Source organism: Plectropomus leopardus, chromosome 3, assembly GCF_026936395.1.
Source record: "Plectropomus leopardus strain MGB_pleo_1.0 chromosome 3, ASM2693639v1, whole genome shotgun sequence".
In the NCBI taxonomy this organism is placed as follows: Eukaryota; Metazoa; Chordata; class Actinopteri; order Perciformes; family Serranidae; genus Plectropomus; species Plectropomus leopardus.
Genome location: NC_142178.1, coordinates 40,595,305 through 40,622,849, shown reverse-complemented (window position 1 = coordinate 40,622,849; position 27,545 = coordinate 40,595,305). Strand labels below are relative to the sequence as shown.

Genomic DNA, 27,545 nt, shown 5'->3' with positions numbered 1-27,545 from the left:
AATGCTGCTCTGAAACACACTGAACATGTTGGACCAAACAAACACACACACACACACACACACACACACACACACACACACAAACACACTCGCGAGCACGCACACACACACACACGCACACACACACACACACAGAGTCCTGTTTTTTCTGTATTGTTTCTATGATTTTTAGGACATTTCTAGGATTATAGGAAGTTTCAGAGGATTCTATGATTTTAAGACATTTTTCAGAATTTAGGGACATTTATGGGTTTTTGGACATTTCTAGGATTGTAAGAATTTTCTAGGATTTTAGGACATTTCTATAACTTTGGGACATTTCTAGAATTTAAATATTTTTCTCGGATTTTACGATGTTTCTTGGATTTTAACATTTCTAGGATTTTAGGATTTTTTAGAATTTTAGGACGTTCCTACTTTTTTAGGACGTTTCTTGGGTTTTAGGACATTAGGGGCTCAGCCAGGAGGTCAGAGGACACAGTCTGTTTCTGACTGAGCTCACCTGTGAGTGTTTTTAAAGAGAGGATGGATCAGGTCCATATGAACATGTATGAAACATGTATGAAACATGTATGAAACATGTATGAAACATGTATGAAACATGTATGAAGGAGCAGCTGTGCCTCCTGCAGACACACGTCCTCTCAGCGTTTGTCTCGTCCGTCACGGCAGCCTCTCATCAGCCCACTCAGCCGCCTCTCCAGCTCCTCTCATCGCCGGCACTGTTTCCTCACCGGGGAAAGTCCCACAATGCACCGCCGCTCCATCAACAGCCTTCACCGCGGGCGCTGAGAGACGCCGCCGAGCGCCGACGCCATGAGCGCCGGCAGAATGAAAAGGTTGATTTCACTCTGATGGGTTGAAGCGAGGGGTTAAATCCCCGGACACCTCATCCTCCTTCACTCAACCACTTTGTTTTTCTCCTCGCTACAGAAGCCCACAGAGGACAGGATTCATTACTCCTCTGGTTGTCGTTTCCTGTGGCGATGGAGCGTCGTGCTGCTGCTCTGATAATTATTCTGTCACGACTTCTTTATCTCAAGACGATAAAAGAGGTTTGATGATCTCAGTTTGTCTGACAGAACAAAACGCTTAACAACAAAAACACAACAATTAATTTCCAGGACTTTTCCAGGACTTCACTGAAACAACCATCAACACTCGGTGGCTGTTTTTCATGACTATATTATAAACTTTTAAATAGATTTATTTAGATTTATAAAATGAATTCAGAACAGGACTAGAACTGATTTTTTTAAAAATTTTTGGGCATTTTTTAAGGAAAATTTTTTAATTAAAAATTTTGGCTTTTTTTTTTACTTTAAAAATTTTGGCTTTTTTTTTTTCTTTAAAGACTTTTTCATTTTCTTCTCGCTTTTCTGTTAAAGTTTTTGGCATTTTTTTCACTTTGAAAATTTTTGTCACTTTGTTTTCTTTAATTTTTTATTTTGAGATTTTCAAAGAAACTTTCCTTTAAACATTTTTAGTAATTTTTAAAGTAAAAAAAAAAGCTTTCCAAACGCAGAGCTCTCTTGCTGCGAGTCAACGACCACTGTACACGATGTTGTTTTTCATGACAGACGTGAGGCGTCTTTTTCATCTTCACTGGAGAGTTAAAGGTTTTCTAAATATCTTCTTTGAGAAAAATCACTTTGTTCGGGTGAACTGGCCCTTTAATGTGATCTGTCCGTGAGAGCAGCCCCCTCAGACCTCAGCTGCGACTCCGCGGGTGTAAATCTCTGTTTCCTGTCCGCTCCGGACGGACACATCACTGGTGTCCGTCACGTGAGCGTTTGGACTCGTATATCTGTGGGAGGTTTTCCGGTTTTTGCACGTGTCAGCAGACGAGCTCGGCGCTGACCTTCTGTGTGCAGCTCGTCACAGCTGTGAGGTCACGCCGCAGGTCGCGCCTCAGCGCCACCCGACACGGATCAACACGACCGTTTACACCGCCGCCGTTTATTTCAGGATCGCTGCTCCTCACAACTCTGTTAGTACGAACACGAGACTGCAGAGGGATCACCGAGCAGTTTCCTTTCTTTGACCCTGCCAAAGTCGAGCTTCATTTCTTTGAAAAACAATGAGCAACTCAAGAAAAATGACCCAGAAATTAGCAAAAAATGTAAAAAGTACAGAAGAATTACCTATTTTTACAAGCAGCAGGACATTTTTTGCCAATGTGCTTATTGTCTTTTGCCCATGTTTTAAAAAGACCTTTAGAAAAGAGAAAGAGGAGTGAAATCCTCGGGGATTATATGTTTATATATTTGGGAAAGGCATCTGACCTCAACACAAGTGATGACCCAAAAATTAGCAAAAAATTTGTAAAAAGTACAAAATAATAACCCAAAAATGTATCAAACAAAAAATCGAAAATAAATAAAAAGACAAATTTCCAGAAAAATAGTGCTTAAAAATGATCATGATTCTGTTAAATCATTTTAAATATGTAACTATAATCACTATAAAAACAGTTTAGTTTTAGACATTTTCCTCAGCTTTATTATTTAACTGTTGTTGTTTTCTTAATTAATGTTTTTTTTTTTTTTAGAAACAGCAGAACATTTCTTGCTAAAGTGTTTATTACCTTTTTTCCAAGTTTTCAAAAGTAATAAAATCATAAAAGTGAAGAAGTCCACTGACCTCGTCCACGTTCTCGAAGGCGTTGATGACGTCGTACGGCAGGCAGGACAGCAGGTCGATGACGAACCACGTCTTCACGTAGTTCATGCGGATGAGTTTGGGGTCGGAGATGACCTCGCCGGCCGGCCCGACGAAGGTGGTGTGGAAGTTGAGGACGATGTCCACGAGGAAGATGACGTCCACGATGCTGTCCACCACCAGCCAGGTGACGTTGTTCTGCTTGGTCTTGAAGGAGACGTTGTAGGGGACCATGATGGCGGTGTAGAAGGTGAGGATGAGGATCACCCAGTCCCACGTGGTCTTAAAGAGACAGTAGTGCAGGATGATGTGCGGCGGCGTCTTCGGCGTCTCCTGTTTGTACTGAGGCAAGATGTCTGAGCCCAGCTGGAGCACCTAAAACCAACGAAACACGGCGATTAACCTGCTGACTTCACTTCTGACATGTTGCTTTTACAGAAAACATATTTACAGACTTACATCTTTATTTTTTTTTAAATTAAATTCAATTCAATGTAAAATTTTAATTCAATTTAATCAAATTTAATTCAATTTAACTGAATTTAATAATCAGAATCGGGTTTTACTGCCAAGTACATTTACACATAAAAGTAATCTAACTTGGTGTTTCGGTGCAAAGCAGTTAGCATACATAAAAACAGTAACTTTAAACAGAATAAGACATAAGATTAAAAAAAAATATATAGAGGCAGTATAAAAATACAAAATAAAGAAACACAAAATTTAAGTGCAAAATGTGCTGTGAAGGAATTGTACAGCTGATTAATAAATTAATTTAATTAAAAACACAAAGAAAAGTAAAAAAATAAACCACATGATAAGAGCATTTCAAATAAATCGCAGCATTTTCTCTTGTTCTCGTCTCCTGTTTGAATCCTCACAGAAGAAATCGTCTTCTGTATGAAACAAGAGAATTAACTTTCATAAAGCTCTTTAAAGATGAAATATCCCGACATGACAGGAGCACAAACACAGATAACAGATGTCTTCATTAGTGCCATCAGCTTTTATCTCAGTGAAGTTAATGGAGAGATTAGTGACAGTTAATTACAGCTGAACAACTTATCAGCGACACAGCGCCCGCCGGCAGCCCGCTGCTGTTTATAAAACACACTTTTTTATTTCTTATCATGTGAAAAAACACACGAGGAAATCTGATTTCCACGGCTTACTGGCCAAAAACTCAGCAGATTATTCTAAAACAACACAAGACCAACACACTCCAAAATACTGCAGGTCAATGAGAGCCCTAAAACACAAAAACTGTCAACCACAAAGAGGAATTTCACTGCTGGACAGATCATTAATAAAACTGGAAATACTTTAAAGTTGGTGCGACATGATGAAAGAAAACAGAGAGAAAGGACTGTGGCAGAAAAACTACAACTACCAGAATGCACTGCTCTGCAACGGACCAATAAACACTCCATCTGCCAGGTGAAGAGAGACAAGTACGATCTGGTTTCTTGTGCACAAAAATAAAGTCTTCACAGATACTTCAGCTCACTTTATTTCCAATTTTCATTCGAGCCTCGATGACTTTCTGTTATTAATTAATTTTTTAACGTTTTCTTTCAGCGTGTTGTTGCTGGTGTTGTGTGGGAGGAGCCGTGATCTCACCTCCGCCAGCCGCGAGTGTTTGTGGACGTTCTCTCCTTTCTGCACCGCCGGAGCGAGCTGCTGCAGGACGCCTCGACTGCTGGTTAACGCACGAGTCAGACGGGCAAATTTACCCCAACCTGCAAACCACACACACACACACACACACACACACACACACACACACACACACACACACACACACACACACACACACACACACACACACACACACACACACACACACACACACACACACACACACACACACACACACACACACACACACACACACACACACAAACACACACACACACAAACACAAACACAAAGCATCAGCACAGACCTGAACAACAGCAGGATTTACAAATAAAAGGGTTCATACAAATTTTTAACATTTCCAGGACTCTGAGGTATTCAGGTATCTGAATTTTTAGGAAAATGTGCCTTCCTGCAGGTTTGACAGCCATGTTTGCAACTTTTTTTCTTTAAAAATAATGTTGATTTTTGAAGTAACAATTTGAGCGATTATTATTTCTCTATTAATTTCAGGCCATTTTTAAAGAAAAAATTACAATTATTTTTTAGAAATTTTTTTTGGGGGGGGGCAATTTTCAAAGAAAAATATTTCTGGGATGTTCTTACAAAACTACTGGCAATTTTTAAATTAAAAAGGCTTTTCTCATTTTAAAAAAATGGCAAATTTTACAGAAAAAAATGTTGATTTATTTTCAATTTTTTGGCATTTTTTGATGGAAAAAAGGCAATTTCTTTTTTTTCTTTAAAAATTTCAAATTACAATTTCAAATGGCTGGATTTTGTGTATATTTTAATGCTGTTTTTTAAAGAAAACAAAACTTCAAAATCTGAATGTTTTCTTTAAAACATTGTAGCCTTTTCTTTTCGATGAGAAATTTTTGGAATTCTCTCAGTGTTTTTCTCTAAAACACAGTGAATCAGTGTGAACAGAGACAATAACGATAAGACAATAATAATAAGTGACCGAGCACAGAGCGACTGCAGAGCGAGCGTCTGCAGAGCAACTGCTGAGCGACTGACCGCAGAGCGACTGACCACAGAGCGAGCACAGAGTGAGCAACTGCAGAGCAAGTGACTGCAGAGCGAGTGACTGCAGAGCGAGTGCAGAGCAAGCACAGAGCAACTGAAGAGCGACTGCAGAGCACTGCAGTTAGCATTGTTGTTAGTCCCGCCCACCTTTTGAAGAGTCATCCTCGATTGGCTGCTTGAAGGCGGTGATGTCACTAAAGGTGCAGAGAAACAGGACCACCTTGTCCTGCTCGTTCCGAATCGGAGCGATCTTCACGAAAAACCACACTGGCATCCCTGCAGCGCGCGCACACACGCATGCACGCAGGCACACACACACACGCACACACGCACACACACACACACACACACACACACACACACACACACACACACCGGGACAACACGAGTTATTTGCATTTACATACAAATATATCTGCAGTAAAAGAGTGAAGCGCTGACTCGTGAAGCTCCGTTTCTCGGTTTCTCCGTCACTGAGAGGACACCAGCTGTCAGCACGCTGCGTCCCACTTTAGGACATGAACTGGGTCTGCAGGTGTCCAGGTCCTTGAGTTTCTGGGTTTTGGGGGATTCGGGTCGGGCGGAGTACGTGACATCTGCAGCACTGTGAAAAAAAACTGCAGTACTCACGGTTTTTCTTGTACATCAGGATCTCAAAGGAGTTCATCTCGTAGTTCTCGAAGGTCTGTCGAACCTTCTCCGTCATCTCCTTGTCGGTCAGCTCTCCGTACATGAAGCTGCGGGAGGAAACACAGTGCTGATCAAGCCGCCACGTAACCGTGGCGACATCAGAGCGCGTGGAGGCGAGCGTCCGTACCTGCACGTGCTGCTCTTCTGCATCACCTCGGCTCGATGGTAACCAGCCAGTTTGCAGAAGCCGTCGTTGCTGTAGACGATGGGCCAGTCCACGATCTGAGCGTTCCCCAGCACGAAGTTGGTGTCTGAGCACAGAGAGCAGAGAGGCGGCTCATTCGTTCATTCATTGTTCGTTCGTTCAAACCTTTATTTAGGAGTCAGGAAGTCAACTGAGGGAGTCATTTTCAATGATGCAGAGCGTAAACAAAGACATTAAAAACAATCAACAAGCAAACAAATAACAATAAGAATAGAAATTCATTCAAAACAACAAACAATAACAGCAATGTAAACAACAAAGAATAAAATAAAATCACACGATAACAAACATGTTATGCTGTAAAAGTACAAATAAAAATATTTACGGTTAGAAATGTAACGATTCACTCAACTCACGATTCAATACGATTCACGATACAATTCATGATACGATTATTATTATTGTCATTATCATCATTGTCATTATTATTATTATGAATTAAAGCATTATTCTGAAAATAATTTCTGAGTGTTAATAGTGAAATATTGATTCTTTCTAACATGTAACCATCTTTAAACGGACCAATCAGAAAACTCCGGGCCCTGGCCCCCGTGAGGAGCTGCTGCTGCTCATTGAGGCGTCCCCTGACCTTCCCTCTAGCGCCCCCGTCAGGACAAACGTCTCCTCCGTGTGCTATAATGAGCGCGGGCGCCTCTCGGGGCTGCCGGCGGCTCCACAGAGTTTAAGCTCCACTTCCTCCGTTGTCATTTCATTAATTGGGCTGAATTGTGCTGAGCGGCGAGATGTCGTGTTAATTGATTGTTGAGTCGTATTTTATCATCGCGGCGAATTAAACGGCAGCCTGACGGAGGCGGATCTGACACCCATCAGCTGCTGCTCAGCCGGCTGCAGCGCCGCGACAGGAAACACACGTCTGACAGAGATAAATGTGTCTGTTAACACAGAGGTGTGTGTGTGTGTGTGTGTGTGTGTGTGTGTACGTGTTAGTACTGAGATGACACATGCACATGCATCGTGCACGGAAAATTTAAACAGTGCACACAGTTCTCAGCTCTACTATATCCGCATGTTAACCCTTTGAAACCTGAGGAAATACAACATGGGAAGAAAGCAACACATGCCTTTTTTTAAATGTATTTATCTATTTTTTTTGTGAGTGACGCTCTTAGTTTAATTTAGGGTTCCTGCATCTTTAGGCAAGTTAGATTTAAGACATTTTTTAAGGCTCTGAATTTAATTTAAGAATAAATATAAAATAACCCAAACTAGAACGGGTTAGTGCCGTCCTCAAGGTCTGAATGCAGCAAAAACAAATAAGAGAAAATGTGAGAACTATTTGAAGTCCTCGACCATCTGACCTGCCTGAGCGGAAAAAACTAACACCTACTAAAATAAAATTAAAAATCGTGGCAACAGTTTGTATCAATTTTGTTGATTTAAATCAACATGTTTTTTTTTTTATTAAAATGAAAATAAATCCATATAATTGCATCTTTTCACTAACTCTAAGTACCAGTTCATTATACTGGTAACAGAATAACTCAAACATAATTATATTGAGTATATACATTATATTTATTTTTACTAAATTTGACTGTAAATATGAATGTAAACCCTGGCTAAATATATATAAAGCAGAATGCAGCGTAGACGAGGCAAAAAGCCAAATATAACACCAGAAAAAAATCAGGTCCATATGCCAGTTTAAATTATGAAAATATAACAAAATTATCAAAATAGTTTTTTAAATATGCAGATTTTGGTTAATTACTTATAAAAATGGAGGTAAACATGTGCTACTGCAGGCTTTATATTAGAATATATAATATATATATAATTGTGGTTTTAATAAGACACACATGGGATAATTTATTCCCAGTATTAAGTATTAAGCTAAAAATTCAAGGTATTAAGCTAAAAATTCAAGGTAAATATACATGAAAATATTTTAAAATGATCAAAATATTTTGTTAAGTATGTATATTTTGGTTAAAAACTTCCAAAAATGAAGGTAAACACATAGCGCAGGCTTTATATGAACATATTAAATATAGAAAATGTGAAATTAAATGTTATAATAAGACACACATCAGTTGATTCTATATGAAGGTAAAAATGTGAGTTTAGAGTATGAAAATATATTAAAATTATCAAAATATTCTGTTATTTATGTATACTGTGTTTAATAACTTAGTAATAAGTAATATATTCTTAAAAATGTAAGCTAGATATACTAGTTTAGAATACTGAAATATATTAAAATGATCAAATATTTTGTTAAATAAATATGTATATTTGGGTTGATAACTTCTAAAAATGAAGGTAAACACATAGCACAGGCTTTATATGAACATGTTCAACGTAGAAAACATGATATTAAATGTAGATTTAAATAAGACACTGGATGGTTAATTTTTAATAAAGGTAAACAGTAAACAGCTGAGATAAACACAAACACCTGAGCTAAAGCTAACTGATGCTAGCCTCTGAAGGTAAGGACCGCGGCACGTGCGGGTTTAGTGGGATAAAGCAGCCTATCACAGAGCAGCTGTCTGATGATGAAACCACCGAAAAAAGGCACGAGACAACAGACACCGTTAAGCCAAGGTGAGCGAACCGGACCGAACCGGATCCTACCGTTGGACCGGCGGACGATGTTCTCCAGGAAGGTGTTCTGAGGGGCCACGAGACCCCGCCGTCCTCCCGCCATCCTGCCGTCCTCCTGCAGCGCGAGGCAGAGCCGCTTCCCGCCGCTCACATATCTGATGCTGCACGAGCCTCGCGCGCCGAGGAGTAGCAGCCTCGCTCTGCCTCACGCGCTCTCTCTCTCTCTCTCAGCGGGCTCCTCATTGGCAGATGGTTTCAGCACGCGCTCACAGAGGAGACACCGCGAGACTGTCTGAGGGCCAGAGACAGAGACAGACAGGTAGAGACAGAGACAGAGGGACAGAGAGAGACAGACAAGTAGAGACAGAGACAGACAGGTGGAGACACAGACAGACAGAGACAGACAGTTAGAGACAGAGACAGAGGGACAGAAAGAGACAGACAAGTAGAGACAGAGACAGACAGGTGGAGACAGAGACAGACAGGTAGAGACAGAGGGACAGAGAGAGACAGACAGGTGGAGACAGAGAGGGAGAGACAGAGACAGACAAAGTGACAGGGAGGGACAGAGAGAGCGACAGATAGGAGAGGACAGACAGGTAGAAACAGCAGAGAGACAGCGACAGACAGAGACAGACAGGTAGAAACAGATACAGGTACAGACAGAGACAGACAGGTAGAAACAGATACAGGTACAGACAGAGACAGACAGATAGAGACAGAGAGGAGAGGACAGACAGAGTTAGACAGGTAGAGACAGAGACAGACAGGTGGTGACAGAGACAGAGAGGAGAGGACAGACAGAGACAGACGGGTGGAGACAGGGACAGACGCATCATTTCAGGACATTTTGCGCCTCAAAAACAAATAAGACAAACATCAGAAAAAGTCTTAAAATGTAAAGTTGTCTCGAAAACGAACGTGTCATCGGTTATTAAACGTGTTTATGCTGCATCACTGATACGCCGATTATCAGCTCTGATTATTTTACTGTCTGAGGCTGCAACAAACCAAAGACCCAGCTGTCTTTTCATGGCTTTGACGCTGAGTTCATTAATTCACAATTTTTAATGACAGAAAATAATAATAATAATAATAATAATAATAATGATAATAATAATAATAAGAATAAAAATAATAATAATAATAATAATAATAATAATAATAATAATAATAATAATAATAATAATAATAATAATAATTTTATTTATGAAGCGCTTTCCATCAGGTAATTTAAAACAGATGTTCAGACAATTAACACACAGACTAAACAACTGAGACACACAATAAACTATTTAAAAATAAAGATCATTATTGACTGTTGTTCATGACATATATTTAATTCCATTAAATATCTGATGAAAGAATTTATCAGTTTGATTTTTCACCATTTCTGACAAAAATGGTAAATATTTAGAATAAATACAGAGGTGAAAAATGGTAAAAAAAAAAAAACAAAAACATTCGTTTGTCAAACAAACTCACGAAGGGCATCTTAACTGAGGCCTTTTTTTATCGTATGTTTAAATTATGTTCAGAATTATTATAAATTGTAAACACATAAAGTTTTGTTGCTTTTGTTTCTCATTTTCCTTTAAACAAAAAAAGTGTAATTTCCTTGTACTTTAATTTCTTTGGTCACTCATAACATTTTTTTTACAAATGAATGATTAAATAATTGAAATAGCAGATTTAGAAAATTATTTTTCAGAAAGCTAGTAATGTCTAGGGAAAAAAGAAAAACATGGGGAACATTATTTATAATTGTCATGATTTCATGTTTACATTTTTTTTACAAGATTATTTGATTTTAAGCATGATTTTTTTTCAATTATTACAGTTTTAAACTTTTTTCTTTTAGTCTTTCTTTCTTTAGGTTTTTCTTTTAAAATATTTTTTATGAATTTCTTTGCTAATCTGGATGTAATTTCTTCTTTGGTTGCTCACTGCCTTTTTTAAGAAATCAAAAGAAATCATCAGATTTAGAAAATTCAATAAACGGGAAAATGTTGAGGGGAAAAAAAGAGTGAGGACAATTATTTATAATGATCATAAATATGCATTTACATTTATGTTACATGGTCATTACATATTTTTATAGTTATAATTTTTATCGGACACACTTTAGGTAATTTTTTGGGACTTTTTATGAATTTCTTTTTTTAATTTGCGGGAAATTTCTTCTGTGCTAATTGCCTTTTTTATTTATTTATTTTTAAATGAAGCCCATGTTCAGAGGGTTCAGTGACTGAAACTGGGGGACAGCATGAGTGTCTGTCCCCTGTCAGGTTGGACAGCGTGAGTGTCTGTCCCCTGTCAGGTTGGACAGCGTGAGTGTCTGTCCCCCTCTGTCCCTCTGTGCGGTGTCTCCCTCTGCTGGTCGCGCAGACTCAGTGCAGAAACACAAACTGATAAACAACAGCAGAAAACAAAAACAGCGCGCTGAATTACCGCTAAAATTCATCTTTTTCACTTCAAATGATGAAATAAAATCTTTATATTTGATCTGAGAATAACCTGAGACATTTATTAATCATTAATGATGGTGTTTACGTTTTTATTTGTGTGTTTTATTCATAATTTCATTATATTTTAGACTTTATTTTACTTTATCTATGTCACTGTACGTTTTTTAAGTTAAATTTAAGTTTTTATTTCATGTTACTTTATTTATTTTTATTTCAGTTGATCAGTTTGTGTGGGCGGAAGGATCTGCTGCAGCAGCTCGAGTCGCGCAGCCGCCCGACGGTGCGTAAAAAACCTTCCGCCGCGGAGGTTAGACCCCGCTCAGCCAGCGCATTAAGCGGAAAAAAACGTCCGTCGCGTGAATCTCCGTGTATAATAAAATAATTGCGGGTACAGCGGAGGCTCCGCAGCCGTGCGTGAGCGGTGTTTGAGCCCGCGGTGCGTGTTTGCGGCCGCGCAGAGGCGCGCACAGCGACACGTCCGGAGCGGCGGGCAGAGCGCGAACAGCAGCAGAGAGAAACCCTCCGGCTCCGGCTGACATTTTCTGCCCGCTCACCGCCGCCGAAACTCGGTCAATCCGCGCGCTGAGATGCCGGGGATGATGGACAAAGGCTCCGAGTATCTGGGGAAGGGCCGCTCCAACGGCACCAAGAGTCCGTCCAACGCGTCCAACGGACATTTCTCCGACGAGAGCGGCAGCGACGACGAGCACGGTCAGTATAGCCTCGAACAGCCTCCCGCCGCTCCGTGTGTGCGCGTGCAAAAATAAAAACAAACGTGTTCCATATTTGACCCAAACTGCGTGAAAACACTGCGCATGTTTTCCAGATGTGGGGATGCGGGTCGGAGCGGATTATCAGGCCAACATCCCCGAGTTCGAGCCCGGTGAGTTTTTCCTGGTTTGGACCCCGAGAGACGGACGGTGGTAGCCTCGGTACACACACTGTTACACACACACACGCACACTATAACACACACACACACTGTTATACACACACGCACACTATAACACACACACACACACTGTTACACACACACACGCACACTATAACACGCACACACACTGTTACACACACACGCACACTGTTATACACACACGCACACTGTTATACACACACACACACACACACACACTGTCACACACACACACACGCACACTGTAACCCACACACACACTCTCACACACACACACACTCACATACACACACGCACACTGTTATACACACACACACACACACTGTAACACACACACGCACACTGTTACACACACACACACACACACACACTGTTACACACACACACACACTGTAACACACACGCACACTGTTACACACACACACACACACACACTAACACACACACTGTAACACACACGCACACTGTTACACACACATACGCACACTGTTACACACACGCACACTGTAACACACGCACACTGTAACACACTGTTACACACACACTGTTACACACACGCACACACACTGTAACACAGTTACACACACACGCACACTGTTACACACACACGCACACTGTAACACTGTTACACACACGCACACTGTAACACACACGCACACTGTTACACACGCACACTGTTACACACACACACACAGACACTGTTGCACACTGTTACACACACGCATACTGTAACACACTGTTACACACGCACACTGTTACACACACACACAGTCACACACACGCACACACACACGCACACTGTAACACAGTTACACACACACACGCACACTGTAACACACACACACTGAATAACACACACACACTGTAACACACAGACGCACACTGTAACACACACACACACACACACACACACACACTGTAACACACACACACACACAGTTACACATAAACACACACGCACACTGTAACACACACACTGTAACACGCGGTGTAACACACACACACTGTCACACACACACTAACATACACACACTTTAACACAGCAGTTTATTAATCAAAGGTAATAAACTGTTAATAACTACAGACGGAAACATGAACCGAGGCTACCTCACCTCCTTTTTTATTTTTTATTATTAGTATTATTAGCATTACTATTTTATTTATTATTAATAATATTATTATTATATTAAGTTTTTATTTTAATTATTTAAACTATCTTATAAATATTTTAATTATCCTTTAAAATACATTTAAAAAGAAATGACTAATAAATCAACCCTGTTCCCTGTATTGACTATTATTATTATTATTATTACATTTATTTTTTATTTTAATTATCTAAACTACCTTATAAAATATTATATAACAATAACATTATTATCATTTAAAGTACGTTTAAAAATAAATTACTAGTAAATCTACCTTGTTCCTTGTACCTTGAATTATGAATATTGTTGTTTATTTATGTAATTATTTATTTTGATAAAACTGTGGCACATATCAATCAAGAGTATCACAAAAATACATCAAACAAAAGTATAGAGCATACTGTAACAAGTAGGCCGACATAAGATATACACATTTTAATATACAAGAACGCTAAAGCAAAACAATAAGTTTGATTTTAAAAATTCAGATTAAATTGAATTGTTAGGGAGCCTCACTGAATACTTTTTTATAATGACAACAACTTACAATAGCCAATCAAATATATACCACATCATATAACAAACATATACAAATATACAAACTATAATGTACGAGATAGCTCAAACAAAACAATAAATTTGATTTTTTTTTCAAATACTCATTAATTTCCAGAATTTTAACCCTTCAATGCCAAGTTTTTGTTATGATGCCGCCATGTTTTTGGATGAATTATTTTCAATATACTTCCTGCAGAGCAGATCATTTTTGGATGATCACATCCTGCGATATGTCAGTGAGAAGGTTTAAATAGCATCACATTAAATATTATGTGTGACAGTCTCTGAGGGCTGCGGGCAATAACAACATAATGAATTAGTAATAACTGTTTTTAAAAAGCAAGTGACCAGGATGCAATATTTATTTTACCTGAAATATCGACTTCCAATTTGTCTTTTAAAGTGATTCTTTCATATTCATTATTTATTTTTTCAGAAGTTTTAGTGAGTTTTTGCACAGAGAAAATAATAAATCAGATATTAAAGTCAGTTTGGTAAAACATCATCGTCCTTTTTTTACTCTTATTAAGTCTGAATACTGAAAAAAAGATTTTAAAATGTTTTTACAGATATTTTCACATTTTTAAAATGGATCAAATTGACCCACGGCATAAAGAGGGTTAAAATTTGGGAAAAGTGACCAAACGTCTCGTCAAACTCACAGCATGATAACGAAACTGATATGTTTCATGAAACAGCATGAAACTGATAGCATGATAAAGAGAAACCATCAAAAAAAGAGAGTTTATCAATGAAGATTTGATCAAATGTTTTCTACAGTCCAAAACCTGTTTCTGTCGTTATTTCAGGTTTGATTTCACACTGAAGCACTTCAGCTGCCGTTGTTTCATCGTTCATATGTTCACGTGTTCCAGTGAGAACCATTTTGTTTGTTTGTTTGTTTTCCGGTAACCACGGCTGGGAGGGGCACGTGGGCTTTCATTGTATTTTGTTACCATGACAACAAAGGTTTCTTACCCTATCTTCTACAGTGGGCCTGAAAATAATGAATACTACATTTCCCATAATGCAGCTCTGCAGCCACCTTTCATCAGATTGTTTATTAGACTTTCTTCAAGAGCCACAATATTTATTTATTTATTTATTTTTAACAGTTTTTAATGGCGTTTTTAACGGGAGCTGTTTGTGTTTAAGTCTTTAAAGTGTGTGTGTGTGTGTGTGTGTGTGTGTGTGTGTGTGTGTTCAGGCTCCACTAAGTACACGGACAAAGACAGCGGCGGGATGCTCGTCTGGTCTCCGTATCACAACATCGTCGACTCCAAACGTGAGTCACCTTCGTGCATGCGGCTGCAGTCCTCTTTCAGGTCCTCAGAACACACTGACCTGACGTTGTGTGTGTGTGTGTGTGTGTGTGTGTGTGTGTGTGTGTGTGTGTGTGTGTGTGTGTGTGTGTCTCCGCAGTGGACGAGTACATCGCTTTAGCCAAAGAGAAACACGGATACAACGTGGAGCAGGTGAGTCGGACTCTTTCTGTCTCTGCGTCTCGTCGTCTTTTTGCTAAAATCTAAAAACATCCGGAGCAGATGCGTGAACTCGGCCCGTCACGAGATCAGATTTTATTGGACGATATTTTTTCCCAGAAAATATTGCGATAAACGATACTGTTGTCAGCGTCGTTGTGCGCCCAATTTTATTTTAATTTTAATTCTCGAGAAAATTCAAACTTGGAAAGATGCATCATTAACGGGGGTTTGGGAGTCAGAAAAAGGTGTCATTTAAAACAGATTCAGTCTGTATTAGTTACACTGAGGGTGTAGAAAAACTCGAGTACATTTTTAAATATCGTACGATAAGTCGATATAGTGATTATCGCGACAGAAAAATGTAAACAACGTGAACGCACTAAAACTTGGCGGGAAATGTCCCAAAAAATTACAAGTCACAGATTTGGAAAATGTTTTACAGAAAAGCTAGAGTAAATTTAGAATTATCACAAACATTTTTTTAATTATTTTTTAAAAATGTTTTAATTTTTAGACAGTTTTTTTAGGTCATTTCCTTTTTGTCTTTTTTTCAAATATTCATGTAATCTTTACATTTTTCTCTAATTTCTTGCTTTTTTGGGGTCATTTCTTCTAAAGTTGCTCGTCTTTGAATCAAGCCGATTTTCGCAGCTTTCAAAGGGTTCAAAATTGTCCCCAAAAGTATCGCATTTATTCTAAGAGCCATTTGAAATCATCAATCATCATTTTTAAAGATTTATTCATATTTGCTGCTGAAAAGTAAAACTCACCATGAAATGATGTTTGCGGAGCTGTCCGTCTCCTCGCTGTCTCCTTCTGTTTCTCGCCGACTGAAAAGCGGAAAAAAAGAGGAGATTTTACTGTTTTATGTCGTTTATAATTCACGTATTTAAAGTAGAAAAACGATGTTTGTCTCTGACGGTGACTCACCAAGAGATTCATCATATCAGAGATTCAGACTTTAAATGCTCATTACTTTGAGAACCGATTAATCGGTCGATTACTTTTTCAATTAATTGTCACGTAAAAAAAACGGCGAGCCACCGTTTCTCTCGATGTGCTGCAGCTGACACACAAACGGAGAGGAATAATCACGCGACACAACGAATCAGAAATTTTACTCGTTACCAGCTCGTTTAATAATCCATTATAATCGATTCGTTGTTGCAGCCCAACTTATTTTGTGTGTCTGTGTGTGTGTGTCTGTGTGTCTGTGTGTGTGTGTGTGTGTGTGTCTCTGTGTGTGTGTGTGTGTGTGTGTGTGTGTGTGTGTGTGTGTGTGTGTGTGTGTGTGTGTGTGTGTGTGTGTCTGTGTGTGTGTGTGTGTCTCTGTGTGTGTGTGTGTGTGTGTGTGTGTGTCTCTGTGTGTGTGTGTGTGTGTGTGTGTGTGTCTGTGTGTGTGTGTGTGTGTGTGTGTGTGTGTGTGTGTGTGTGTGTGTGTGTGTGTGTGTGTGTGTGTGTGTGTGTGTGTGTGTGTGTGTGTGTGTGTGTGTGTGTGTGTGTGTGTGCAGGCTCTGGGGATGCTCTTCTGGCACAAACACAACATCGAGAAGTCTCTGGCCGACCTGCCGAACTTCACGCCGTTCCCGGACGAGTGGACGGTGGAGGACAAAGTTCTGTTCGAACAGGCGTTCAGCTTTCACGGAAAGAGCTTCCACCGCATCCAGCAGATGGTACAAATACACAACATGCAGTACTATTACTGCAATACACTGCAGAGACACTAATATTTACTAAAACACAGTACCATTACTGCGTCACACTGCAGAGATAAGTATATTTACTGTCTTACAAACACACACTGAGACCAACATGCAGTACCATTACTGCGATACACTGCAGAGAAGAGCATATACATTTACTGCAGTTCTCTGCTCTTGTTGAATTGTGTCCTCTTCGTGTGTCCTTCAGTTACCGGACAAGTCCATCTCCAGTCTGGTGAAGTACTACTACTCGTGGAAGAAGACTCGCTCCAGAACCAGTCTGATGGACCGACAGGCTCGAAAACTGGCCAACCGGAGTAACCAGGACGACAGGTAGGACCGGCGGGACACAGCGTCTCCGTCCCAAAATGTCCATTTCCAAAGAAAGAAATCGATAACGGTCCAACGCCAGCCGCGACTCGTGCACGAGCGTCTGACGTCTCTGCAGCGCTCACACGTTCATCAGTCCAGACTTTATTGTGAATAAATGATTTAAAAAATTTGAAAAAACTTTCGATTTTAGGTCAGAGATTCATCGTGAGCAGCAGCGTCCCGTAACTTCACCGCTTTATTCTCACAGAATATCTGAGGTTTTTTAAATTTACGACTTTGATGCCAGAACACGCGGACGCCACGCCGCACGCGTCAGAACCGCTGAGGTTATTATTATTATATTTATTTATTTATGCATTTATTGATTCTTTTTACACATAAATACTCTACATGAAGTACATACTCCAGGTAGTTTGTACTAGTATGTCCATGTACCGTCTGTCTCCGTGTACTGCATCAGTGTTACTGCACTTTCAGGATCTTGGGAGTAATTTTGAACGTTTTTGAGGTTTTAGATTATATTTAAGTAGCAGGATGAAATTCATTTTTGTAAACTTGTCATTTGTTTCCTGTCTGGGTCTGTTTAGAAGCTCGGAGCAGCTCATCAGAGCATTTCACACTTTTTAATCTGACGTTATATTTTTATCGACTCTGAAGACGCAATTCTGTCACATGACAGTGAATTCATGGTTTTTTTAAGCTGAAATATAAAATTCTGTTTCTTTGTTTAACAAAAACTCGTTTTTGGAGTCAGACCTGAACTGTTTGTTGAACATCACGCTGTCATCGTTGTTGAAGTTTTTGACTTCCTGCTGTTGTTGCCGTAGCGATGAGGAGATGGAGGAGGCCAATCCCATCGAAGCCAACGACAGCGACTACGACCCCAACAAGGAAACCAAGAAAGAGGTACGAGCAGCTGATTTTACGTCCATTTTAATCATTATTATTATTATTTTCTATCAGCTGTTTAATCGATAAAATATCAGGTTCAGGTCAATGATATTGTGTTTCCGTGGCGATATCTCCAAGCTGCTTTTAAAATTTTTTTTTAAAGTTGTTTCTGTCTATTTTTATTTAACCTTTATTGTGCATTTATTCAAATTGAATCTGTCTGTCAGCACAGACGCTGGGTGTAAATTAAAGTTACACTTTTTAATTCCTCTTTTTTTTTTTTTACTTTTTTGGTTTATTTTCAGCTGATTTTCTTGTAATTTTTTTCTAATTTGTTGCGAATTTTTGGTTCATTTCTTGTATCGCCGTCTTCTTCGCATGTTTAACGCTGTGACGTCAGTGAGGAGCGACATTTTTACATTTATCGACACAAAATGTGAAAAATAAACTTTAAAAAAATTAACTTTTTCACGTTAATCTGAACGTGGAGCCTCCAACAGTCGATCAGACGAGTCAAAAATGTTCTGAATTTGTGGATAAACGACTCACGTGTGTTTGCGGCGTGCAGAACCAGGTGGAGCCGGTGGCGCCAGGCTCGAAGGTGGCTCTGGGTCGGCGGGAGCACCAGACGCTGCAGCACCGACACCACCAGCGCTCCCGCTGCCGCCCCCCCAAAGGCATGTACCTGACGCAGGAGGACGTGGTGGCCGTGTCCTGCAGCGCCTCCGCCGCCAACACCCTCCTCCGCCAGCTGGACATGGAGCTGGTGTCCCTCAAGAGACAGGTAGGAGACGCCGCACGCCTGAGACTCTCCGACGGGACCGAGTCCGAGTCCGAGTCCAAGTCCGAGGGCGATCTGAGAAAACTGACGCAGAACGAGAAAAGATTTCAATATTTTAACCCTTTTGGATCGACTTCACTTCTCTTGTGCTGCGTTCAGACTCCTTTCACAAATATTTAACCCCTAAAAGACTGAGCCAACCGGTGAGATTCTTTTATTTTTATTTTATTTTATCTTCAAACATCAGGAAAAAAGACAATAAGCAACTTGGTAAGAAAAATTGTGAAAAAATAATTAATGTAGACAATCATTTTTAAAAAGCTAAAGAAGCATTTCTAAAACTAAATCATATTTATAATTATTAAAATTAATCAAAATTACAAGTATTTAAGAGAATTATTACCATTTTTTGGTCATTTCCTCTTTTTTTCACATTATTTCTTTATTTATTTTCACGTTTCCACATTTTGTTTGTTTGTTTTTGTCGGCTTTCTCTGTTTATTTATTTTTTTGTGTTTCTTCTTTTCGTTCTCTTTTTTTTAAAACTGATTTTCAGTTAATTTTTTGGCACTTTCTTCTCATCTCTTGTTGATTTTGGGTCATGTTGCTCTTTGCCTTCTCTCCGTGTTTTTAAATGAAGCTGGTTGGCTCAGGTTTCAAAGGGTTAAGTCCTGCTAACTGTCACAGCACCTTTGTTCTGAGCGCTGAATCACGCTGTACGTTTACGAAATATTCAAGAAAACAAGAAATTAGCTGAGCTTAGCATTACATGCTAACGTTAGCGTGTAGCCGTTAGCACGCTAACGTTAGCATTAACCGTTAGCACGCTAACGTTAGCATTAACCGTTAGCACGCTAACGTTAGCATTAACCGTTAGCACGCTAACGTTAGCATTAGCCGTCAGGTGTGTGGACAGGTGTGTTTGTGTCGGCTGTGACTCACCTGACGGTCATAGATCCTCTCAGCAGCTGTTTACCTGCAGCTGTGGGAGCTCAGGTGAAGGACCCCAGGTGAAGGACCCCAGGTGTGTCCCCGAGGCGTCCTGAGTGGTGCCTGTCCCTGCGGCTGCAGCGCCCCCTGCTGCTCACACCTGCAGCCGTCAGACACATTAAAGGGACACCACAGTTAATACTGACATCATTTATTTATGTATGGCACGGCGTATTAACGAACATCAGTTTAAAATACAAACAGAGTATAATATAAATATAATTAAAATATGCCGGCGTTAGCAGGACGGCTGGTTTACAGCCGCAGTCCCTCAGCAGGTAACAGACAAAAGAAATAAGGACCAAAAAAGATGAGGAAAGGAAAACAATATAGTGTAGAAACAGCAGTGAAATATTATCAGTATTTAATAAACATCTGAAAAAGTCTTTATTCATTCTTTTTTCCTTTTTTTAGCACTGATTATTTGTAAAACATTTCACAAACTTTTGGTCATTTGTATTATTATCAGTGTCACAGTTTAGTCTTTCAATTCTGATCAGTTCTATCTATCACACACACTCGTACCACGCTGCGCTTTTCAGAACCAGACTATAAAAATATCATTCAGTAATATGATTTTCTACTTTCATTGAGTTTATTTTTTTTAACCAACATCAGTCCTAATCATAAATATCAAATATTTATTAATATTTAGTTTTTGTCAGGATTCCACTGTGTTTTTAGACGGGAAAAAGTTGAATAATTTTCAATATACTACATGCTAAGTGGATTTTTTTAATTCTCACAGCCTGAGAAATGTCAGTGATTTACTGCTTCATTTATCTGACGGCTTTACTGACTTTATCAATCAAGATTTTTGCATAAACCTTTTTTCAAATATTTTATATAAACTACTATTTTTGTTGTTGTTTGTTGTTTTTTATTTTTTTTTGCATTAATTTTCAGAATTGTCAGGTTTTTGCCATAATGCCACTATATTTTTGGATAAAGAAAAAAAAAAAAAAAGATTTATTTTTAATTGACTTCATGCAAAGCCTATTTTGTTTGTTTTTTGCCTCAATTTCTTGGAAAGATGGAAAAATGATCCAGAAATTACCAAAACAATAGTAAACAGTTATAAGAAGATTACCTAAAAAATAGCAATAAAATAAATAATGGGGGGCTTTAAATTTTTAATAATTTTGAAAAATAGCTATAAATATTTATATGATAATCATAATATTTTGTTCTCTAGACATTTTTCCATAGCTTTAAAAATCTTGTTTTTTCTAAATCTGCTGCTTTCTTACAGTTTGCAGACATTAATCTTTGCCTTTTCCCCTCGTTTTTAAAGAAATAAAATCAAATGATTAGAGTTCAAAGGGTTAAATAGCTTAATTTAATTTTCTTTTCACTTTTTACGGATTTCTCACTAATTTTGGGGCCATTTCCTGTGTGTGAGAGTCGCTGTTTGTCGGAGCTCAGCGGAGCGTTTGCGTCATTTTTCAGGTGCAGAACGCCAAACAGATGAACAGCGGCCTGAAGCACATGTTGGAGTCCGGGATCGAAGAGTTCAGACTGGCTGAGGTACTGAAACACCAGCACATGAAACACAAAGCAACTACGACCTAAAATCATCGATCACACGATCCTTCAATATGAACTCAACGTTACAGGATCGTAGGAGAGTTTATGGTCGTATGACTTCACTTATTAAACTGTGGAGCCCATAAAGAGGACGCTGCTAAAGCTGAAAGTTTTCCAGAAAAGACAGAAAAACTGTCAACATTTGTTATTTAAAAATCACCAAATAAAACAAAGAAAAAAAGACAAAAAACATGAAATCTTATTTTAAAAATCGCTGAAAATTAAAAAAAAAAAAAAAAGACTCGCCGTTTTTGTGTTTGAAAAAGAAATCACCAAATTTTTTCTTCAAAAATTGCCAAAAAATTTTTAAAAATCACTTATATTTTTTGAAGACAAAACAGATTGCCAAAATTTGTTTTTTAAAAATCACCCACAAAAATTTAGAGGAAAAAAAGCCAACTTTTTTTTCTTAAAAAAAAAAAAAATTAAGTATAATAAAATAAAGTTTCTAAATTTTCTGTTAAAAAAATATTCATTCATTTTTTTAATAGAAAAAAAATGCTGAAAAATTTTAAAGAAAAATTAATAGCTAAAATTTGTTCTTAAAAATAATTTTAAAAATAATAGAAAATAAATAAACAAATGTATTTCTTTTAAAAAATCGCCAAAACTTTTTGAAGTTAAAAAAAAAGTACTTGATACTTTTGCAGAGAAACAGATGTGAATACTTGCTGTTTGTTGTTGCAGTGTAACCAGAAGGTGAACGCCCGCTGGACCACAGACGAGCAGCTGCTGGCTGTTCAAGGTGAGCGTCGTCTCAGGTGACTCGAGAGCAAAGAAGCTGAAATCCAGACAGAAGAACAAGTTTAGTGTTTTCATGCAGCTGAACTCTGTTTTCTCTCCTTCAGTCAAACAGCAGACCGAGCGTCCTCATCTGCAGCCTTACGGCACGAACTTAGAAAAAATAACGTAAAAATATAACTATAAAAGACGCCGCTGTGTATCGATAGCAGTTTGGATGAGCTCAAACGTTATTGATTTCCTGGTTTTGGAAATTACAGAACCGGGTCCTCAATAGAACCGGGTTTCGAGTCCATACGATCTTTCTCTCTAAATCAGATTTGTCTTCTTCTACTGTGCATTTTGGCGGCGGTCTGAGGTGTGATGACGTCACTGTTAAAGCGTCTGATGCTCTTCAGGTGTGAGGAAATACGGCAAAGACTTCCAGGCCATCGCTGACGTCATCGGCAACAAGACGGTGGGCCAGGTCAAGAACTTCTTCGTGAACTACCGGCGGCGCTTCAACCTGGACGAGGTGCTGCAGGAGTGGGAGGCGGAGCAGGGAACGCGAGCTCCCAACGGAGACAGCGCCACCTCTGGAGAGGAGGGGAAGGCCAGCTCCACCACGCCGTCGGGGAAGAGCACCGACGAGGAGGACGAAGAGGTGACGCGATCAGATTCTTAAATACATTTTCTGACGCACAAACTAAAGTATCGGCTCTATGGTCCTGCCGATCGTTTTCCATCCAACAGATTTCCTTCATTTCAGGTTTGGCTTTGATCTTTAACCCTTTAAAACCCGGAAAAAAATTGTCCTAATTTTTTTTTTTAAAAAAAAAAACGAGCAATAGAAGTAACCCAGAAATTTTCAAGACATCAGTAAAAATTACAAGAAAATTACCTGAAAATCAGTTAAATTAACACAGATAAATGACCTGGAAATGGTGCTTAAAAATGTAAAGAACTTTTTATCACAATTTTAAATATTTAATTATGGTAAGTAGAAATTGTAAGTAATTTTGCACTGTTAGATCATCGAGGATATAACAACAATATCAGATGGAACCAGGTAGGAAATTTCCTGAAAATTGGTAAGAAATAAAAGAAAAAAAAAGAAAAATGAACAAAAAAGTGCTTAAAAAATGTATTACAATTCTGTAAAATAACTTTAAATATTTTATAATTTAAAAAAATGTGCATTCATAATTATGAATGTACATTAAACTGACTTTGGCCCCGCCCCCTCCTCTCCGCAGGGTCAGGTGACCTCCTCAGGTGCGTCCCCCGCTGCCTCCTCTTCCTCTTCGGCTCAGATTGCAGTGACATGCAGCACCTCCTCCACCTCCTCCTCCTCCCTCCACCAGCCCCCTCCCCTCCTGCGGCCCTCCCTCCCGGCCACGCCCTCCCTGCACCGCCAGCCGCCGCCCCTCCAGCAGCAGGCACGCTTCCTGCAGCCCCGCCCCACCCTGCAGCAGCCGCCGCCTCTCATCCGCCCCTCCAACCCCATGCCCCCCCGCCTCAACCCACGCCCTCCAGCTCCCATGAGCCTCGGCGGCAACCCCGGCGGGTCGGGCCCAGGCTCCGCCCAGCAGTCCCCCGGCCTGGCGGTCCACCAATCAGAGGCCTCGTCTTCGTCCCACCACTGACGGACCAGAAAACACTCAGTCTGAAGCTGCTGCGTTCAGGTCCGGCGGGGAGTGACTTTGTTCTTCATCAGCTCTCACTTTCACACTAAACACATCTGAGTTTCTATCAAACAGCGTTTCAGGAGGTTTGTGTCTTGTGTCCCGGCGGCTCACCTGCTGCTGGACGGACTCCTGCTCTTTCTTCTGTTTTCGAAGTTTGACTTCACGTCTGTCAGCCTGTAGAAATCTGTCAGAGAAAGTGTGCAGATTATTAAAGCAGACTGTTGTGGCGTCCCGCAGGGTTCGATCCCGGGTCCCCTCTGTTTCTCCGTCATCACGTCTCAACTCAGACATCACTGCATTAAACACCACACGGCGCCTGTGAGACATTTCAGGCGTGTGGTCTTCTTCTGTGGTGTGTCATTACAAGTTACACCGCCAGCTACTGGCCTGGCATGCAGACTGCAGCGTTTTCGGTTGTTTTTGTGGATCCATGTTCGCGAGGATCATTTTCAGTGTTTCATATGAACGCAGATTCTTTTAAAAAACGCAAAGAAAAGCGTTTTCTGCTTTTAGTCCGGCTGTTCTCGTCTAAACGTGGCCCAAATCTCTCATCAGCGGCGTGCAGATTAAAGCGGGGTGTTGCAGTATTTTTCGACAGATAAATTACGTCTAAAATAACTTTAAATTGAGAACTTGAGTCATCGTCGTTTCTTACATTAAGAAACTCAACAGATTTTACTTCTGTCATCTTGTTTTTCCCCTCCAGAGTTCACGACTCTGTTCAAGATCAAATTCATTTTAACATCCATCAGCTGCACTGACGTCAAACTTCAGACACACACTCCTGCTGCTCAGAGGATTAACCCTTTAGATCTCAGTGTTTTTTTCTCTAGCAGCAGCTTCAGGATGAATTCAGCTCCTCTGCTGTTAAAACTCTACTACAGATTATTTTGTTTTACGTTGTGTCTGAAATGAACTCTGCAGCCTGTAGGGGGCCTCAGCGGGACGTATTTACATTTTCAAAGGGCTTTACGATCTTTACCGCATAAAAACGAGACTCGTGAGAAAAACTGTAGGTCGATGTTAGAAGGATCAGTCTGGTGCATTTTTCTTATCGTCAACAAATCTGTCGTTTAGACTCAAACCAACAACATATTGACTTCCTGTCTGTGGCCCCCAGCTCAAAGCTCATTGGCTCCCACTGAAGACAAAAATATTCAACCTCCTGCATCCTCATGAGGACATCACACTTTGGTCTGCAGCTCCTTTTACTTCATTCTGCTGAACTCAGACTTGCTGTCCTTGTTTGTGGACACTTTTTGTGCCATCTGGTGGCTACAAAAAACACGAAACACTAATCCGTGAAAAAACAAGACAGGTGCCGTCTGCAGCCGAGTCGATCTGCAGCCGAGTCGCCTGCAGCCGAGTCGATCTGCAGCCGAGTCGATCTGCAGCCGAGTCGTCTGCAGCCGAGTCGATCTGCAGCCGAGTCGTCTGCAGCCGAGTCGATCTGCAGCCGAGTCGTCTGCAGCCGAGTCGGTCTGCAGTCAATCCGACACAAAAGTCAACAAAATCTGATCCAACGCTATAGTTGGAACTCGTTTTTTATGTTAAATAACGTCTGCAGTTTGATATGAGGCACACATCTGAACAATTTTAGCAAAACGAACAAGTTAAGACGCTGTTAATTAGGAAGTGCTCGTATTAGGACTTTTATTATTGATTAATCCACATTAGATGCTCTACTGCATCAATACTCAATTTATAGCCCATGAGCCAAATCTGGCCCCTGATAGGGCCCCTGGTGGCCCCCTAGCCATTTTATAATTCACAGTAAAAATAAAGTGACTGACTCTGTGAACAGTTTACCTGTGAACTTTTAGTCTCCATAAGGTGTCAGAGACATAAAACAGCATCAAAACAGAGCTTGTTGATCAAAAAAAGAGCCAGAGGAGGATCCCCCACACCCCCGACAGAGGACACAGCTGAGACACTGATGTCCTAAAATCACAGAAATGTCCTGAAATCCTAGAAACATCATGAAATGTTTGAAATGTCCCAAAAACTTAGGAATATGCTAAAATCTTTGAAACATAGTAAAATCCTAGAGCTGTCCTTAAATTTTAGATGTCCTAAAATCCTTCTTATGTGCTGAAATCTGAGAAACGTCGTTGTAGAAGTTGTAGAAACAGGTGTGGGGCTCCGGAGATTGGCCCCTGGCCTCCTGTCGTGTGTGGCCCCTGGCCTCCTGTCGTGTGTGGCCCCTGGCCTCCTGTCGTGTGTGGCCCCTGGCCTCCTGTCGTGTGTGGCCCCTGGCCTCCTGACGTGTGTGGCCCCTGGCCTCCTGTCGTGTGTGGCCCCTGGCCTCCTGTCGTGTGTGGCCCCTGGCCTCCTGACGTGTGTGGCCCCTGGCCTCCTGACGTGTGTGGCCCCTGGCCTCCTGTCGTGTGTGGCCCCTGGCCTCCTGACGTGTGTGGCCCCTGGCCTCCTGTCGTGTGTGGCCCCTGGCCTCCTGTCGTGTGTGGCCCCTGGCCTCCTGTCGTGTGTGGCCCCTGGCCTCCTGACGTGTGTGGCCCCTGGCCTCCTGTCGTGTGTGGCCCCTGGCCTCCTGTCGTGTGTGGCCCCTGGCCTCCTGACGTGTGTGGCCCCAGGTGAAGCCGGTTGAGTGTTTCTGCTCTGCTGAGTTTTGGGTATGAAGATCATTCAGGCCGTCGCTGTTGGTTCATTTGCTTTTGGTTTGAGTCTGAACGTGAAGAAATATGTAAGATATCAGAAACCATCGAGCCGTCGTCACCAAACATGGCGGCGTATCCATGGAAACGGGTGGTGAATAGCCGGCGGGACGGTCGGGGGGAGGGAAGGCCTCGGCGGTGTGGACAGCAGCTTCAGACAGAAACTGGTTTCTGTTTGAGTCTTTTGTGATCTGCCGTCCGTCCAGTCAGCTGCCACTAACTCTCTAACTCTGGAAACACTAAAGCTTCGCCCGGACGCCCCTCGCCGTGGAAACGTCTCCGTCGGCCGGAGGAGCTGTTTCCTTCCTTCTGATGTCCCTCCTCGTGATGCAGCTTTATTTTGAAATCCTAAATGTGTCCGTCAGCGGGACTCTGAGCTCCTGACGTGCTGTCCGTCTGTCCCGTCATCATTTCTTCTTCTCTGGTGCTACCAGTTCGGACTCGGTGTAAAAAGAATCGTTGTGAAAGTGCTCTTAATGCTTTTTGGACAAACGTCGCATCCCGGCATTAAATGTATCTGGAGTCATAGAGTCGAACGTAGAGTCCTTTGAGTTTCAGTGAACTTGTAAAAATATTTGCTGTGAAGATGAAGCTGCTGTCTCATTAAAACTGTCTCTGTTCTTCACTCCGTCCATCTGTCCTTCTGTCTGTCTTTGTTTCAGTGAGAGACAGCGCAGGTCAGGGGCGCTGCAGTCCTAGAAACAAGGTTTTTACCTCAGCAGTCATTTATATTTTTATTTTTTATTTTTTACCTCTGCTTAGCAGTAATTCATATTTTTATTTTGTATTTTTACCTCTGCTTAGCAGTATTTTATTTT

General features: G+C 40.6%; 2 protein-coding genes across 3 annotated transcripts in view; one reads left to right on the top strand and one right to left on the bottom strand.

The window, feature by feature from the left end:
- kcnh1b (potassium voltage-gated channel, subfamily H (eag-related), member 1b) overlaps positions 1-18,980 on the bottom strand; it is a 49,183-nt gene extending 30,203 nt beyond the window's left edge. Inside the window, exons 1-8 of the mRNA XM_042485251.2 lie at positions 18,839-18,980; positions 16,133-16,192; positions 8,822-9,083; positions 6,146-6,269; positions 5,959-6,065; positions 5,476-5,604; positions 4,282-4,400; positions 2,644-3,036 (exon numbers count right to left, since the gene is read on the bottom strand). Coding sequence (XP_042341185.1) covers positions 2,644-3,036; positions 4,282-4,400; positions 5,476-5,604; positions 5,959-6,065; positions 6,146-6,269; positions 8,822-8,894 — 945 coding nt within the window. The 5' untranslated portion in view covers positions 8,895-9,083; positions 16,133-16,192; positions 18,839-18,980. The remainder of the gene's footprint in view (positions 1-2,643; positions 3,037-4,281; positions 4,401-5,475; positions 5,605-5,958; positions 6,066-6,145; positions 6,270-8,821; positions 9,084-16,132; positions 16,193-18,838) is intronic.
- On the top strand, positions 11,582-27,352 carry rcor3 (REST corepressor 3). 2 transcript variants are annotated; one of them, XM_088075191.1, is made up of 12 exons: positions 11,582-11,970; positions 12,086-12,191; positions 15,086-15,163; positions 15,301-15,353; positions 16,874-17,035; positions 17,274-17,398; positions 18,226-18,304; positions 18,858-19,073; positions 21,510-21,587; positions 22,335-22,392; positions 22,787-23,031; positions 23,624-27,352. In XM_088075191.1, the coding sequence occupies exons 2-12, from the start codon at positions 12,086-12,088 to the stop codon at positions 24,011-24,013; spliced, it is 1,590 nt and encodes a 529-aa protein (XP_087931317.1). In that variant the 5' UTR covers positions 11,582-11,970; the 3' UTR covers positions 24,014-27,352. The 2 variants fall into 2 exon arrangements, with proteins under 2 accessions (XP_087931317.1, XP_087931316.1); XM_088075190.1 differs by having other exon boundaries at positions 11,584-11,970; positions 12,086-12,142.
- Positions 27,353-27,545: the final 193 nt, after the last annotated feature.

Bases quoted from the DNA above. Each gene is read 5' to 3' on its own strand.
- rcor3 (XM_088075190.1), top strand. From the start codon at position 11,847: ATGCCGGGGATGATGGACAAAGGCTCCGAGTATCTGGGGAAGGGCCGC. The intron at 11,971-12,085 runs GTCAGTATAGCC...CATGTTTTCCAG, and splicing joins CGGCAGCGACGACGAGCACG to ATGTGGGGATGCGGGTCGGA. The intron at 17,036-17,273 runs GTACAAATACAC...TGTGTCCTTCAG, and splicing joins TCCACCGCATCCAGCAGATG to TTACCGGACAAGTCCATCTC.